Below are 14,942 nucleotides of genomic sequence, written 5' to 3' on the forward strand. Positions count from 1 at the left end.
GAAGACATTCCCAACTCAGGGAGACGGAGGTGAGGGGGAGGGTTCCAACTTCCCCTTCCTCCCAGCTTCCCCTGCTTCCTGCTGCTCATCCAAACTCGGCTCTATCCTTACTTTTTGGAGATTGCCGGGGCAGGAAGGTTATGAAGATAATTACTAGCACGTCACTACCACATAAAGTCAGGACAGTTTGGTGATGAAGTCTGCAGACCTGGACAGGCAGACAGGGCTTGAAACCTACCTCTGCCACATACCGGCTGTGTGGCCTCGGGCAAGTTGCTAAACCTCTCTGGACCTCAGCTACAAAGTGAGAATAATAGTTGCCCCTACCTCAAGGAGATCAAATGAAATTGTAAAGTACTGGTATATGGTTGATGCCATAGATGAGTTTGTGATTATAGGTAATAATAGCAGCAGAGGCTAACGTCTGACCAGGCTGTTTCCTAGACTTACTAGAAGCATCCTGTTCACTTCGCTGGTTTTTAACCCTCTCCTCTCCTCTCCCCTCTCCAGCTGTTGCTCACTTGCTGTACAAAATGATATTCCTCACGGCGCTGCCTCTGTTTTGGATCATGATTTCAGGTAATGCCTGGGGGTCTGGGGGTCCGGGGGTCTTAGCCCCTAAGCAGGCTGGGGTTGATTCGGTGGGTGCCTGGACCCCACCAGGGCAGTGGTAAGTGATGGGAGCGGGGGTTGGGGGCATCCAGGCAGGACTTGTCCCTCAGCCTCCGAGGTCCTTCTTGTCCACAGCCTCTCGCGGGGGTCACTGGGGTGCCTGGATGCCCTCATCCATCTCAGCCTTCGAGGGCACGTGCGTCTCCATCCCCTGCCGCTTCGACTTCCCCGACGAGCTGCGGCCAGCTGTCGTACATGGTGTCTGGTATTTCAATAGCCCCTACCCGAAAAACTACCCGCCAGTGGTCTTCAAGTCACGCACCCAAGTCGTCCACGAGAGCTTCCAGGGCCGCAGCCGCCTCCTGGGGGACCTGGGCCTGCGCAACTGCACCCTCTTGCTCAGCAACCTCAGCCCCGAGCTGGGCGGCAAGTACTACTTCCGCGGGGACCTGGGGGGCTACAACCAGTATACCTTCTCCGAGCACAGCGTCCTGGACATCATCAGTGAGTCCCCAGGGGCTGTGTGGATGCGGTCGGGCTGGGGCCATGCAGGGGGGCGCAGGGAGAGCAGGAAGTCCTCCCGGCACCTTTCCAGGGAGGTCTGGCTGGCAGGAGCAGGGACCTGTTGGTTTGGCTGGGGGGAGGGGTACAAACCCTCTGCCCACACAGACCGGGCAGGTGACGGAAACAGGCAAAGCAGGGCCCCAAATAGTCTTGTTGCCCTCAGAGAAAAGCAGTGCTCTTAGTCTTCCAGAAACACCTGGGAGAAAGCAAGGCAGTGAGTGGGACCTAAGGGTTGGGGTCAGACCTTTAGATCCCTGTGTTAGCTGGGCTACTGAGGGCAAGTTACTTAACTTCTCTGGGCCGTTTTTCTCTTCTGAAAAATGGGGATGAGAAGAGCCCTCAAAGTTCAATGAGGGAATAGTGGTCAAGTGCGCGCAGCAGCGCCTGGCACATGGTGCCCAGCTCTCGTTCATGGTGCTGGGGGACAATGCAGGGTCATTGCTGTCAGGCACTGAGTTTTCCGGTTTGTTCGTTTGGTTGTTTTGGTTTGGTTTTGGCCGAGCTGCACAGCATGCAGGATCCTAGTTCCCTGACCAGGGACAGAACCAGTGCCCCCAGCAGTGGAAGTGTGAAGTCCTAACGACTGAAAAGCCAGGGAATTCCCTGAATGTTCAAGGGGAACCAGAGTTGTGTGTTTTTGTGTGTACTTTCAACATCGGCTGCTGATTCAGATATTAAAGGAAAAAATGCTACATTTAGGCCAAATAAAATGTAGCTCTGGGCTAGTTTTGGCAATTAGAGTAGGGTCCACTGCCTCATTTCTGGGAGGCCCCGAGAGGCATGGAACCCTTAGATTCAGGTTCCCCATCAGCTCTGAGTCTATATGAGGAGCCAGATGACAGCCATGATGCAGAAAGAGGCCCCATTCTTCGCCCCCCACCCCGCACAGCCAGACCGCTCCAGGTCACCCCACCCCACCACATACACACACACACACACACACACACCCAAGGAAGGTAAACCAAAGCAAAGATGGGAAGGAGAGAGGTTTCTTGAGGAATATAATGTAGTATGCAGAGCACAGATGATGAAATCAGAGTGACAAGGTTTGCAGCTCAGTTTTACCCCGTGCTAGCTGTGGCCTCAGTTTCCTCATCTGCAAAATGAGCAAAATAACATTACCCACCTTCTAGTTTTGGCATGGCTGGAAGGACTGGCAAGTACTCTGTAAAGTACTCAGTACTGGTTATAGAGTGCTTAGGCCACTATACTGTGTTTTCCATTATTATTACATCCGTGATTGGATCTGCAGAGGGTTTCTGGGTGAAGGGCAACCAGGAGGAGGGCAGGTTGTAGGGAATTCTGCATCCAAGGATGAGGAGGGGATCTGGTACCAGGAATGGAGTTGGACAAGGTGGGGGTGTCCGACGCTGCTTCCTCACTCTCCCTCTCTCCCTCTCACTTAGACACCCCCAACATCGTGGTCCCCCCAGAGGTGGTGGCTGGCACAGAAGTGGAGGTCAGCTGCATGGTGCCTGACAACTGCCCAGAGCTGCACCCAGAGCTGAGCTGGCTGGGCCACGAGGGACTTGGGGAGCCGGCTGTGCTGGGGCGACTGCGCGAGGACGAGGGCACCTGGGTGCAGGTGTCGCTGCTGCACTTCGTGCCCACCAGGGAGGCCAACGGCCACCGGCTGGGCTGCCAGACCTCCTTCCCCAACACCTCCCTGCAGTTCGAGGGCTACGCCAGCCTGGATGTCAAGTGTGAGCCTGGATGCGGGCGGGGGCGGGGCGGGGCGGGGTCAGGGGCGGGGGCGGAGTCTGCGGCACGTGCCCGCTGACATCCTGTGTCTGCGCCGCCGCCGCCGCCGCAGACCCCCCGGTGATTGTGGAGATGAACTCCTCGGTGGAGGCCATCGAGGGCTCCCACGTCAGCCTGCTCTGTGGGGCTGACAGCAACCCGCCGCCGCTGCTGACCTGGATGCGGGACGGCACGGTGCTCCGGGAGGCGGTGGCCGAGAGCCTGTCCCTGGAGCTGGACGAGGTGACCCCCGCGGAGGACGGCGTCTACGCCTGCCTGGCCGAGAACGCTTATGGCCAGGACAACCGCACCGTGGGGCTCAGCGTCATGTGTGAGTCGCCGCCCTCGCCCAGGGCGGAGCTGGGGGGCCGGTGGGGGGCGGTGAGGACCATCCCCGCGGCTGGGGTGGAGGTGGAGAGGAAGCTGCCGGTTACGGAGTTCCATCATTTTCCCCACGAGTGTCTGGTGAACACCTACTCAGCACCACTCTCCCTGCTGGGACAAGACGGGAAGAGACAGGCGGTCCCTGACACCCAGGAGAGCCTGTTACATTCAGTTCCCTGCGGGTAGAGCTGGGCTTGGCCTGGGGAATCTGCTTTTTAAAACTCTCCCCATTGCAGTTCCGACGGGAGGGGTGCAGAGAACTCAGGCCCCACCTAGCCTCTGTGGGCAGCCTAAACATTATAGGACCCCACGGGGAGGGCACCCGTCAGACAGGATTCTTAACTAGGACCAAGGAGAGGTCATTCATTCATTCACAAATATTTATTGAGGCTAAGTGCCCAGGGCTGGGGATAATAAAAATGACAGTGCCAGCCAACATTTACTCAGCAGTTTCTGAGCGCCTTACACAAATACTCTTCTCTCAGGACATCCCCACAGCTGGCTCCTACCCACCTCTTTCTAGTCTCCCGGGAGCCTTCCCTCACCATCCTAGTTAAAACTCTAACTACCCCGATTTCCCATCTGGCCTTTATTTTTCTGCAAAGCACTTACCCCATCTTGCCAACTATATGTCTGATTTCTTTGTATAGCATCTGTCCACATGGGCAGGGATCTTCACCTACCTTATTCAGGCTAAAACAGTGCTTGTCACAGTTGGTTCTCAGTGATCCCGATGAGGTTGGGAATATTATTAAGCCCATTTTCCAGATAAGAAAAATATGGCCCAGAGGGGTTAAGACAATGGGTCCACACACAGCTGGGAAGGGGTCGAGCCAGGATTCAAACACAAGCGCTGTGGCTGCAGAGCCCCTGTCTTTGTAAACGAGACAGCCAGGCCCTGGGATACCTGAGCCATCCTGCGGTGGTGTGCCCTGATTGGGGTGTCAGGGGTCACATTCAAGGGTGGGAGTCGGCTGGCAGAAGAGACACCCCTGGCTTCTGACCATTGGCCCCCTGTCCTGCTCCCCAGATGCACCCTGGAAGCCGACGGTGAACGGGACAGTGGTGGCCGTGGAGGGGGAGACAGTCTCCATCTTGTGCTCCACACAGAGCAACCCGGATCCTATTCTCACCATCTTCAAGGAGAAGCAGATTCTGGCCACGGTCATCTACGAGAGTGAGCTGCAGCTGGAGCTGCCTGCTGTCACGCCCGAGGATGACGGAGAGTACTGGTGCGTGGCCGAGAACCAGTACGGCCAGAGGGCCACTGCCTTTAACCTATCTGTGGAGTGTGAGTAACCCTCTGAGCCCCCTGCCCCTGGTGCGAGCGGCTGAGCTTGATTCCTGTGCGCCCCCATCGCCCGTGTCCTGAGGTGGATGCTTCCGTGGGGGACCCCCCAGGTTACCAGAAGGCACCCACGCCTCCCAGCCAAGGGTCAGCTTTGTGCCCGCAGATTGAGGATGAGGAAGGCAGGGAAACAAAATCCACGGCAAGAAAATAAAAGTCCCACCTGAGAATACGGTGTCCCCACATCCTGGGGTGGGCTTTTGACCAAGGAGATTTCTGAACCCTGGGGCCTCGGCCCCTTTGCATTATCTAAAACAACACCCATGACCTCTAACCCTTGTGGAGCATCACTAGATATCAGGCACTGTTGGAAGCTCTATACAGGGACCCACTCTTCCATTTCTGTGACATCCCAGTGAAGGAGGTTCTCTCACTGTCTCCAGTTTCCAGAGAAGGAAACTGAGGCCCTGAGAGGTTATGTCCCTTGCCCAAGGTCACACAGCCAGAAAATGGCAGCACTGAGATTCAAATCCAGTGGTCTGGTTCCACTCTTCTCTACTGCCCAAAGCTGACCTCATCCTGTGTTATGACATCAGAATACATTGATCAAGCAGTTGTTATGTGCAAGGACTGTGTGGCTGGACAGAAGGTGGGGAATAGGACCAAGAGGACACCAAGCGTATTAACAGATATAGTACAGCCAGAGAGATGAGACGGATGCACATAAAAAGCTAACTGTCTTGGGAATGAAGCTCATTGTTCCCCTGCCAACCAGTGCCCTCCTGACCTCCCCTCTATGGACATCACCACCAACACCCCGCCCCCACCCTGGCCATCATTCAGGTCGCAGTTTCCACTCCCCCTCCTCCAGCAACTCCCTCTGGAATGTCACCTCCGTATTTCCATGCCCCCTGCTTCCTCCCCAGCTCCAGCCTGACCTCTGGCACTTGTCTCCAAATGTCACCACTCCCGTCCTCAATTATTCCACCTACAATGATCCCCATGACACAAGTTGGCCAGAAGGTATTGAGCACAGTCCATACTCAATACTCGGCCTGTGGCTGCAGTCAGTGGAGACAGATTATTCCTGGAGTGCCGTCTTCCAGGGCAAGGCAGTGGCCATCACTGCTCTGCTAACCTTTCATCTTTGGGCATCTTCCCTCCTGGTCTCTGCTCCCTTGCAGCATCCGACGTGGTCATGTGTATGGGTTGTGTGGTACCCTGCCTTCTCCATACACACCCTCCCTTCTCCCTCACGCTTTCCCCCATTACACCTACATCCCAAGCCACGGTTTCTTAGGTGTAAGAGTCAGAGAACCCCCTGAAAATCTGATGGAAGCTCTGATCGTGCACATAACTCCACCTCACAAACGTTTTCAGTCACAGACCCTCCTGGTTAATAAGAGTAGCAGCAGGGAACGATCATTAAGGGCCCACTCTGGGCCAGGATTGCATGCCCTGCATGTGATATTTTGCTGAGCCCTTGTGGTCACCCCTGGAAGCAGCTGCGTGTTATCATCATCCCCCTTAACTGGGGAGAAACTGAAAGTCAGAATTCCCCAAGGCCATGCAGCTGGAAGGCTGGCCAGTGCCAGGATTCTTCTGACTCCCCTCTGCCCAGTTCTTAAAACTCTGGCTGCTTTCCTCCCCTGCCGTCCTTGGTACCCAAGGGCTCAAGGCCTTCAATCTGCCAGAGGGGAGGAGCAGCTGTGCCCCCCACCTCCTGCTGAGCCCATCGCTGGGCTCCAAGGCCTGTGACTCAGTGCTTGTCCTCTGGGAGTCCAGCCTCAGACCCCTCTCTGTCCCCGAAGTCTATGTCCCCTAGCACCGGGGCTTCCATGCTTGCTGACAATGGTGGGTGCTCCTGAGTGGGGGTCCCATTGCAGCGTGAGACCTGCAGGGAGCTCACCTCACTGAGACCTTGTGATGAGCGGGACTGGTCTGAGTCCTTTGCAAATATTGATCTGTTTTGTTCTCACGACAACATGATTGGGGGCAGGGACTGCTCTTCACCCCAGTTTAATAGGAGGAAACGGAAGTGTTACTGGTACCAGCACCTGACAGAGCTGAACCGACCTGGGTCCGAATCCCAGCTCTGTCTCCATCTTGCTGTGTGATCCCAGACGAGTGACTTCACCTTTCCTGAGCCCTGATTCTCTTCTCTGAAAAATGGGTAACAGTATCTTACGCTAAGGAAATTATGGTGAGTGCCCCTAGCACCTGACACGTCCCATGTGCCCCGTAAGTCTTAGGCACCTTCGTAGTTTCCCACTCATCTCTCGGTAGGAGTCCTGGCTGGGTATCCACCCACCTTCCTGCAGCCAAGCCTTTGCTCACGTGCTCCCTCTGCTGGAATGATTCAATTTATCTCATCCTAACTCCCTGGGTGGGAGGTGAAACTTTCTTTTCAACACTCATGTGCCTACTTTGGAGCAGCGTCTTCATAGCCCCTCACGAGTCAAGGACCGTTACCCTTGACTCAGATGAGAGGTCCATCTTGGAGGCCCAGGAAGCTGAGTGGCCTGATCTGGGTCACCAGCCAGTAGATGGCAGAGCTGGGATTCAAGCCAAAGCTGTCCCACCCCAAACTCCCCATGCTTTGTGGAACCAGGGGTTTGTCTAGTGTCAGTCAGGGTTTCGAAGGTCTTGAGGCTGCCGGCAGCGCTGCAAAGGTGCTGAGCACATGCAGCAGGGTGTCGGCGTTTCTGCAGCACTGTCACAGCAGTACCAGCGCTGCAGTCTTTGACTAAAGGATTTTAGAGAAATTAATCACTGTCAGTTCCGGTTAGTCATTACTAATTTACCCTGTGGTGTGTTAATTCGTTAATACTACAGCACGCATAGTACGTGTCTGCCTCAACAGAATTTGGAATATGTAACCTTTAATTTATTGGACTTAGAGATATGTACACATTGAGGTTCCAAATGGAATGATCCCTATCGCAGATACACAGGTCACATGGCTCCCAGCCCGGTCACTGTTACCTGCATCTTCTTTTTTGCTGGAAATTGAAAATAAGTGGGGTAGGTGGGCCAAGGGTCTTTTGCCCGTGTGGAAGTGGGTTTTGCCCAGGACTGAGAATCAGAGGTTGGTCTAGAGCAAGTAGAGGGGAGTGCCAGATTCTCCAGGAGGGAAAGAGAAAATAGTTTAGAAAGCAACATTCAATGTTCCATTTATAATTTCATATTTTGGAAAATGCAAGGAAAAAAAAAAACATTCCAGTATCATTTTTGTAATTCAAATGACAGCAAAGCAAAGCTCAACAAATGTTCTTGAGTGGAGGGTGGTGTCTGGTACCACCGGGAGTCCTGCGGAGGGAGGGAGGGTCAGGACTCGGGGGGCTCCAGGAAGTGAGCAGGGGCAGCCGCAGGACCGCCTGCAAGGGGAGCTGGCTGAACACAGCAGCTCATCCCACAAGTCTTCCCAGAGCTCCTGCTGGGTGAAGGGGATGTTCTAGGGACTTCCCTGGGGGGTCCAGTGGTTAAGAATCCGCACTTCCACTGCAGGGGGCTCAGGTTTGATCCCTGGTCAGGGAACTAAGATCTCGCATGCCATGTGGTGTGGCAAAAAAAAAAAAAGAAAGGAAGGAAGGAAGTAAGGAAGGAAGGAAGGAAATAAAAAAGAGAGAAAGAAAGAGAGAAAGGCATGTTTTAAGTGGGGGTGGGGGGGGCAGAGTGGAGACCGAGTAAGAGCCTGTCTCGATGGAAATAAGAGACCAACCACATCAGTATATAACCCAGGCAGGGATAAGTGCTGGGGAGAAAACCCGACTGAATGGTTAGTGAAGCGAGGTGCAGCTTACATGGGGTGGTCAGAGAAAGAGACATGGTCTGCACAGCAGCTGCCTGGAGTGAGGGTGTGAGTTTGGCAGGTGTCAGGGAAGAGTTCCCAGCTGAGGGAGAAACAAAAGACCCCCAAGTGTGGGAAAAATCTCCACGAGTGTGAGAAACAGCAAGGAGGCCGATGTGGCTGAAAGGGAACGAGCCAGGGTGAGAGCAGAAGATTAGACTGTGGCTAAGTCTGCATGGCCTTGCAGACCAAGGCAAAGAATTGGGGTTTTATTCTAAATGACCCTGGGAGCAATCAGAGGAGGGGTTTGAGCAGGGAGCCCCATGATCTGACTTACGCGTTACAAGGTGAACAGTTCTATAGAGGACGTAGAGAGGGGAACAGGCAGCTCATCTCTGAGACAGCCAAGGAGCCCCTGAGGACCCGTCTCCAGCCCACGGGGTCTTGGTCTCCCCCTTGCAGTTGCCCCCGTCATCCTCCTGGAGTCCCACTGTGCGGCGGCCCGCGACACTGTGCAGTGCCTGTGTGTGGTGAAAGCCAACCCAGAGCCGTCCGTGGCCTTCGAGCTGCCCTCGCGCAACGTGACCGTGAATGAGACGGAGCGTGAGTTCGTGTACTCGGAGCGCAGTGGCCTCCTGCTCACCAGCATCCTCACGCTGCGGGGGCAGGCCCAGGCCCCACCCCGGGTCCTCTGCACCTCCCACAACCTCTACGGCACCAAGAGCCTGGAGCTGCCCTTCCAGGGAGCCCGTGAGTGGAGTGCCCTGGGGCTGGGAGTCGGGGGACAGACAGAACCCCTCTTGGATCCAGCCTCCCCTCCCCAAGACAGGTCATCAGCCACTGCGCATGGGCCATGCTATGCAGTTGATCAGGTGGTAAAGATGCCCTTTCCAGCCAGTTAGGAGAGGCTGCCCCGAGCTTGCCTGTGCTTTACTGGCCCCTCCAACAACTAAGGCCTCCAGACTAGCCAGTCAGTGCAAGGATGTGCCAGCTGTGTAAATATTTTCACACTCTCACCCCTACTCCAGCCCATCTCCTAAGAACCCAGGTGTCCTCACTCCCACCAGCAGCCCTGAGGGCACCTGGGTCTTCTCTTTCCTCAGACCGCCTGATGTGGGCCAAGATCGGGCCCGTGGGAGCCGTGGTCGCCTTTGCCATCCTCATTGCCATCGTCTGCTACATCACCCAGACACGCAGGAAGTGAGTGCCCCGCCAGGGCTGAGCTGGGGCGCAGAGCCTCCAAGGGCAGGGCAGGCTGAGGATGGGCAAGGGAGGGCGGCTTCTGCTCTGAAAGGGTTCAGCTGGATGGAGGAGAGAGGGCCCCAGCTGACATGAGCCGCCGCGGTCGGGTCACGCGTGCCAGTGCCCGTCCTGGGCCGAGCACTTCCCACCAGTCATCGCCTGTGCCCCACGTGCTGTGCTGTGGCCTCCTGCCACTCCGGCATGATGAGGAAGGCCAGTACCCCTGGCTCGCAGCCAGAGCATCAGTCACAGTTGGTTCCGGAAGCCCCAACGATTACACAAAATGCTCAAAAATGTGTATCAAAAATGCTCCCCATGGACTTCCCTGGAGGTCCAGTGGTTAGGACTTTGCCTTCCAACTGGGGGGATGTGGGTTCAATCCCTGGTCGGGGAGCTGGGATCCCACATGCCTTGAGGCCCAAAAACGAAGACGTAGAAGAGGAGCAATATTGTGACAAATTCAATAAAAAGACTTTAAAAATGGTCCATATCAAAAAAAAAATCTTTAAAAAAAAAAAAAAACGTTCCCCAGTCCCAAGCCACAGCCACCTGCCACAAGTGCGCTGCTATTATTTTCCTTCCCTGTGGTGCACACGCATCAGCTCTCCTGGCAATGAATTAATCTCCCTGCTCGACATCCTGGCGGCAGGTGGTGGTGGCGGGGGTTGGGGGTGGGTGTGCAGACAGCCCCAGAGCGAATGAGGAGAACCCAGAGGAGCCAGGCTGGGGTCCTGAAAGTGGCAGAGACCAGGGCCCAGGTGGCTCGTCCTCAGCCGTGAAGCAGAGGAGGGACAGACAGTGGTGGACAGGAAGAGGCTGCTCACCGAAGGGACCGCCTGCCCGTCTTAGAGAGAAGGGTGGGAGCGGCTCTGGGGTCCCTTGGGCCAAACTCCTAAGGTAGATGGGGTTGCAGGTAGGGAGGGGATTGGGAGGCCTGGGACTCCCACGTGGGCTGACATGTGCTGCCCTGCAGAAAGAACGTGACGGAGAGCCCCAGCTTCTCGGCGGGCAACACCCCCCCTGTCCTGTTCAGCAGTGACTTCCGCATCTCTGGGGCGCCGGAGAAATACGAGGTGAGGCCAGAGCCCCGGGGTGCCAAGCTAGCTGGAGATCCTGTGTGCCAGGGTCACCGAGGGCCTGGGAGGGACCTGGGAAGCCAGGGGCAGAGGGGGAGCTGGCCGCACAGAAGGGAAGGAGAGGACGTGCGGAGGGCTGGCTTGGCCCTGGGCTGGGAGGGGGCGCTCAGGCGGAGGCCATGAGGAGGGCTGTGGAGTTCGGGGCCCAAGAGAAGCCCTCGTCGTCCCCGCCTGGGTCTATGACTGCATTTCCTTCTCCGATAGTCCAGAGAGGTCTCTACCCTGGAATGAGCACCTCAGGAGGTAGGTTCCGGGGGCCTCAGTGTGCCCACCTCTGGGCCCTTGTTGGGCCCTGGGGTTGACGTGCATGTGTGTGTGTCCCTGTCAGGCGTCCAGGTTGGTCTTCAGCTCAGTCTGGCCCTGCCCCGCACTCCCGGCCTTGTCTGCTCTGTCCCACTGCTCACTTCTGTGCGTGTGTGGCCACCGTCCTGCGTGTGTGTGTGTCCGAAGGTGGGGGGCGGGGACGGAAGGCGTGACGGGGAAGCTGAAGTTGTACCTGCAGAGTCTCCCAGGTTGAGGAGGGGGACCACCAGATGCAAAGATACTGAATCAGGCTTTTACAAAAATTGGGAAAGGTGGGCTCCCGACCAGGTGGCTTTCATCTAAGGTGTTATGGGTTGAATTGGGTGCCCCTCAAATTCCTATGTTGAAGAAGACTTCCTGGAGACATTGAATTTGTGGGCGACTTTCAGGCTTAGCAGCGAGGAGGTTTTGCGTAGGGGGGGCTCAGGACGGGCAAGGGCTCCAGCGGGGGACTGTGGGGCTGGCTGTCCTTGAGGAGGGAGGCTCACACGGGACTCAAGTCTGGAGCTGTGGGGGTGTGAGCGACTCTGGCCTTTGCATCTGGAAAAGGTGAAACAGGACCTTCTAATGGGTTGGTTCCCTTCATAGAGTGAGAGGCGCCTGGGATCTGAGAGGCGGCTGCTGGGTCTTCGGGGGGAACCCCCAGAGCTGGACCTGAGCTATTCTCACTCTGACCTGGGAAAACGACCCACCAAGGACAGCTACACCCTGACGGAGGAGCTAGCTGAGTATGCTGAAATCCGCGTCAAGTGAGGGAGCCGGGGGCGGCCCGTGCAGTCACCCCCACCTCAGGACCCTCGCTGGCCCCCACTGACTGCGGGCTCCCTTTCTCCCCAAAGTAGTGGGGGCTGGGGCAGGAAAGGGATGGGGCAGGTGACAGTGAGGTCCTGGGGGCCTGGCCTCCCCCTCCTTCCCAGCTGCCCCCTCCCTGCCAGCACCCCACCTCTGCATTGTGGCTCCCCTGTAACCTCCTTTAACCTCATCTGTCTGGAGGGGAGCTCCGTATGTCCGTGTTATTTATTGCTACCCCTGCCTGGTCTCCTGCTCCCACACCCGGCCCCAGGGCCTGTACGGAGGGACATGAAAATAAATGCCCTGAAGCCAAATACCTGGCTAGATCCTGATGGTTTCTGACCTGTCCTTGGGGAGCCTGCCACCCGCCCCTCCTTGTCCTCCCCTGGGTCCTCAGGGATTCTAGCCCTGAGCCCAGGCCAGCCGCCCTTAAGTTGCTTCCACTCTGAACTGGCAGCTGTGGGCTGGGTCTGGTCCACAGTAGGTCGTGTTTGACTGCTGGGTGGTTTCACGGAACAACCCTCATTCCTGCTTCTGCTGCAGTCGGAGTAACTGACAGCCCTGGGCTCGCACTTACACACTGCCATGTCTCACTGAAAGAGATGGTGGCTGCTTCTTTGAAGGGGCCTGGCTCCCAATTTGCCACACTCCCCACCATTCCCTGTTGTCCCACACCTGGCAGGCTTCACTCACTGACATTCCCTCCTGTTCCCTGCAGGTCTCAGGGTGACCCCAGATCTCAGTGTTTCGTGAGCCTGTGTTGGTTTGACTGCCTGTGCGTCACGTTCATGCTGTACCCTGCAGCTTCAATCTTTCTTTTTCTTTTTTTAAAAAATTAATTATTTTGGCCACGTCATGTGGCATGTGAGATCTTAGTTCCCTGACTGGGGATCGAACCCTCACCCCCTGCAGTGGAAGCGCAGAGTCCTAACCACTGGACCACCAGGGAAGTCCCAATTTTTCACACTTCATTTGGTTCAAGAAATATCCATCAGGCACCAGCTGTGTATTGAACCCCCTTTAGGAAGCTCAGACTCTCCTGGGAAGGGACCACCAGGACAACCCTGTGAGAACACCAGGGCTCAGAGAAGTCAGGTGATTTTCCCAGGGTCCCAGAGTCAGGAAATTGTGTGGCCAGACCCTAGACTCAGGTTTTTTTGAATTTGAAGAAGGCCAGACTCTCTGGCATGAATTTGTGTCAGCAACTAACATTTTGTTGAGCACTTGCTACGTGCCACGTAAGCCTTCCTGGTTAACATGAATTCCCCTCCATCTGCCTTCCCTGACGACTGCGGCGACGATCCTCCAAGTGGGGGCCCCTCTTCCAGCAGCAGCCTCACCTGGGCACCTGTCAGAAAGGGAGATTCTCAGGCCCCACCCAGACTGCAGGAATCGAAACCTCTGGGCTGGGGCGCAGCAGTCTGTGTTTTGACGAGTCCTCTTGGTGATTCTGTTGTGCTGACACTGAGAATCTGGAGGAGCCGAGGCACAGAGGCTACGTCACTTCCTCAAGGTCCCCCATCTGGTAACTGTGCCGCCCGGACTTGAGTCCCCAGGCCTGGCTCTGGAGCCCACGTGCTGACCACTTGCCTCACTGCTGTTTTGGTGAGAAGCAGTGAGAGCTCATGGGTCTGAGGGTGCCGAGGGGGTGGTAAGAATAGAGCCACAGGGCTGCGGGCGAGGTTCCTGAGGAAGGTGGTCCTGCCCTGATTTTCGAAGAAGGCGGAGGATACAACAGAGGCCAAAGCCAAGGTCCAGAGGCAGAAACAGCCAAGTTGTGTTGGGAGGGAAGGATGAGGCCACTTCGGCAGGAATTGGATGTCCACATGCAGGAGAAAGGAAGAGAGGCGGGTGGTAGCCGGGCTGTGGGCAGCGGGGCAGGACCCCACCCTGAGTCTCGCCCTTTCCTCACCGAGCTGGCGGTCATGCAGGGAGAAGGACATTAAATAAATGACCTCAGACAGAATGCCTGGCTGCAGCATGTGACACCTGCTCCCAAGGAGAAGCACAGAGAAGGCTGGTAGAGCCTAGAATGGAAGTGTGACTTAGGGTCTCGGGGTTGGGGAGGTGTTCCTATGGAAGGAAAGTCACTTGGGGACGCCCTGTGTGAAGGCCCCAAGTGGGAATGTGTTTGGCAAAGTTCTAGAAGCTGAAACAAGGCTGGAGAGGGCAGACAGGGTGGCAGAGAACAGCAGGGGCTTCACAGCAGCCACACTAGACATTTTGACCAGATCTCCTGCACACGTGCAGGGGCCCCGCCCTGACACACCTGTCCCCTGACGCAGCCACTGGCTCCAGCAGGTCTGGCCTGGGAGGAGTGATCCTAAGGACTTCGCCCTGAGAGGCAGAGCAATGTCAATAGCCAGGGCCATCTGAGTAACCCTGTGCGGCCAGAGGTGCAGCCTGAGCGCCACCTGCGTGAGCGGGGTGTCCCCAGGAGGGGTGTGGAGCCAATGTTATGTGAACAGTCATGCTTCATTTAGTCTGTGTCAGAGCAAAAGGAAACCAGCACACCAAAAGTGATTTTTTTTTTTTTGATAAAAGCTTAGGATGAGGCTAAATTAAAAAATCAATCAAGTGAACTGATTTAAAGAAATGTATGAAATACAAACGTTTCAGGTGGTTCACAGACAGGACAAAAGTCCTGAAGGTCACAGGCAAACCTTTAAAGTTTGGAAAGCAGTGATGTGATCTGACACAAAGGCCATCTCTTAGAAGGGACTGACATTCACTTATGACACACAACTCAGTTATCACACTCTGCCCAGCGCCTGGACACCACCGCCCCACCCCCCAAACCCCTGAATTCATCTGTTCTGTCCACACATGGTTACTGAGCACCTACTGTGTGCCCGGCCACTGCTGGGCTCTAGGGATATCACACCAACCAAAAAAACCGCACTCTGACCTGGTGGAGCTGACACCCTCTCGACGAGATAGACAAAGACCAGATAAACGTGTGGTCGGACAGTAATGTGCTAAGGAGGAAACTTAGAGAGATAGAAGGAGAGATTGTGCTTGCAAGGCTGCCAATTTCAAAAGGAGTCATTTGAGTAGAGATGGAAGGAAGGGAGGGAGGGAGCTCTGTCGA

General features: G+C 55.9%; 1 protein-coding gene across 2 annotated transcripts; it reads left to right on the plus strand.

Moving 5' to 3' along the window:
- Window positions 1-533: 533 nt before the first annotated feature.
- MAG (myelin associated glycoprotein) lies at window positions 534-12,165 on the plus strand. 2 transcript variants are annotated; one of them, XM_057712403.1, is made up of 9 exons: window positions 534-579; window positions 748-1,116; window positions 2,583-2,879; window positions 2,990-3,247; window positions 4,331-4,591; window positions 8,841-9,128; window positions 9,482-9,578; window positions 10,594-10,693; window positions 11,648-12,165. In XM_057712403.1, the coding sequence occupies exons 1-9, from the start codon at window positions 534-536 to the stop codon at window positions 11,810-11,812; spliced, it is 1,881 nt and encodes a 626-aa protein (XP_057568386.1). In that variant the 3' UTR covers window positions 11,813-12,165. The 2 variants fall into 2 exon arrangements, with proteins under 2 accessions (XP_057568386.1, XP_057568387.1); XM_057712404.1 differs by lacking the exon at window positions 11,648-12,165 and adding an exon at window positions 10,961-10,987.
- The last annotated feature ends 2,777 nt before the right edge of the window (window positions 12,166-14,942 follow it).

Source organism: Hippopotamus amphibius, chromosome 16, assembly GCF_030028045.1.
Source record: "Hippopotamus amphibius kiboko isolate mHipAmp2 chromosome 16, mHipAmp2.hap2, whole genome shotgun sequence".
NCBI lineage: Eukaryota > Metazoa > Chordata > Mammalia > Artiodactyla > Hippopotamidae > Hippopotamus > Hippopotamus amphibius.

What these genes read in the sequence shown, in the direction of transcription:
- MAG (XM_057712403.1), top strand. Translation starts at nt 534, where the DNA reads ATGATATTCCTCACGGCGCTGCCTCTGTTTTGGATCATGATTTCAG. An exon ending in CAGCGTCCTGGACATCATCA is followed by an intron (nt 1,117 to 2,582) that starts GTGAGTCCCCAG and finishes CCTCTCACTTAG; the next exon opens with ACACCCCCAACATCGTGGTC. An exon ending in CTTTAACCTATCTGTGGAGT is followed by an intron (nt 4,592 to 8,840) that starts GTGAGTAACCCT and finishes TCCCCCTTGCAG; the next exon opens with TTGCCCCCGTCATCCTCCTG.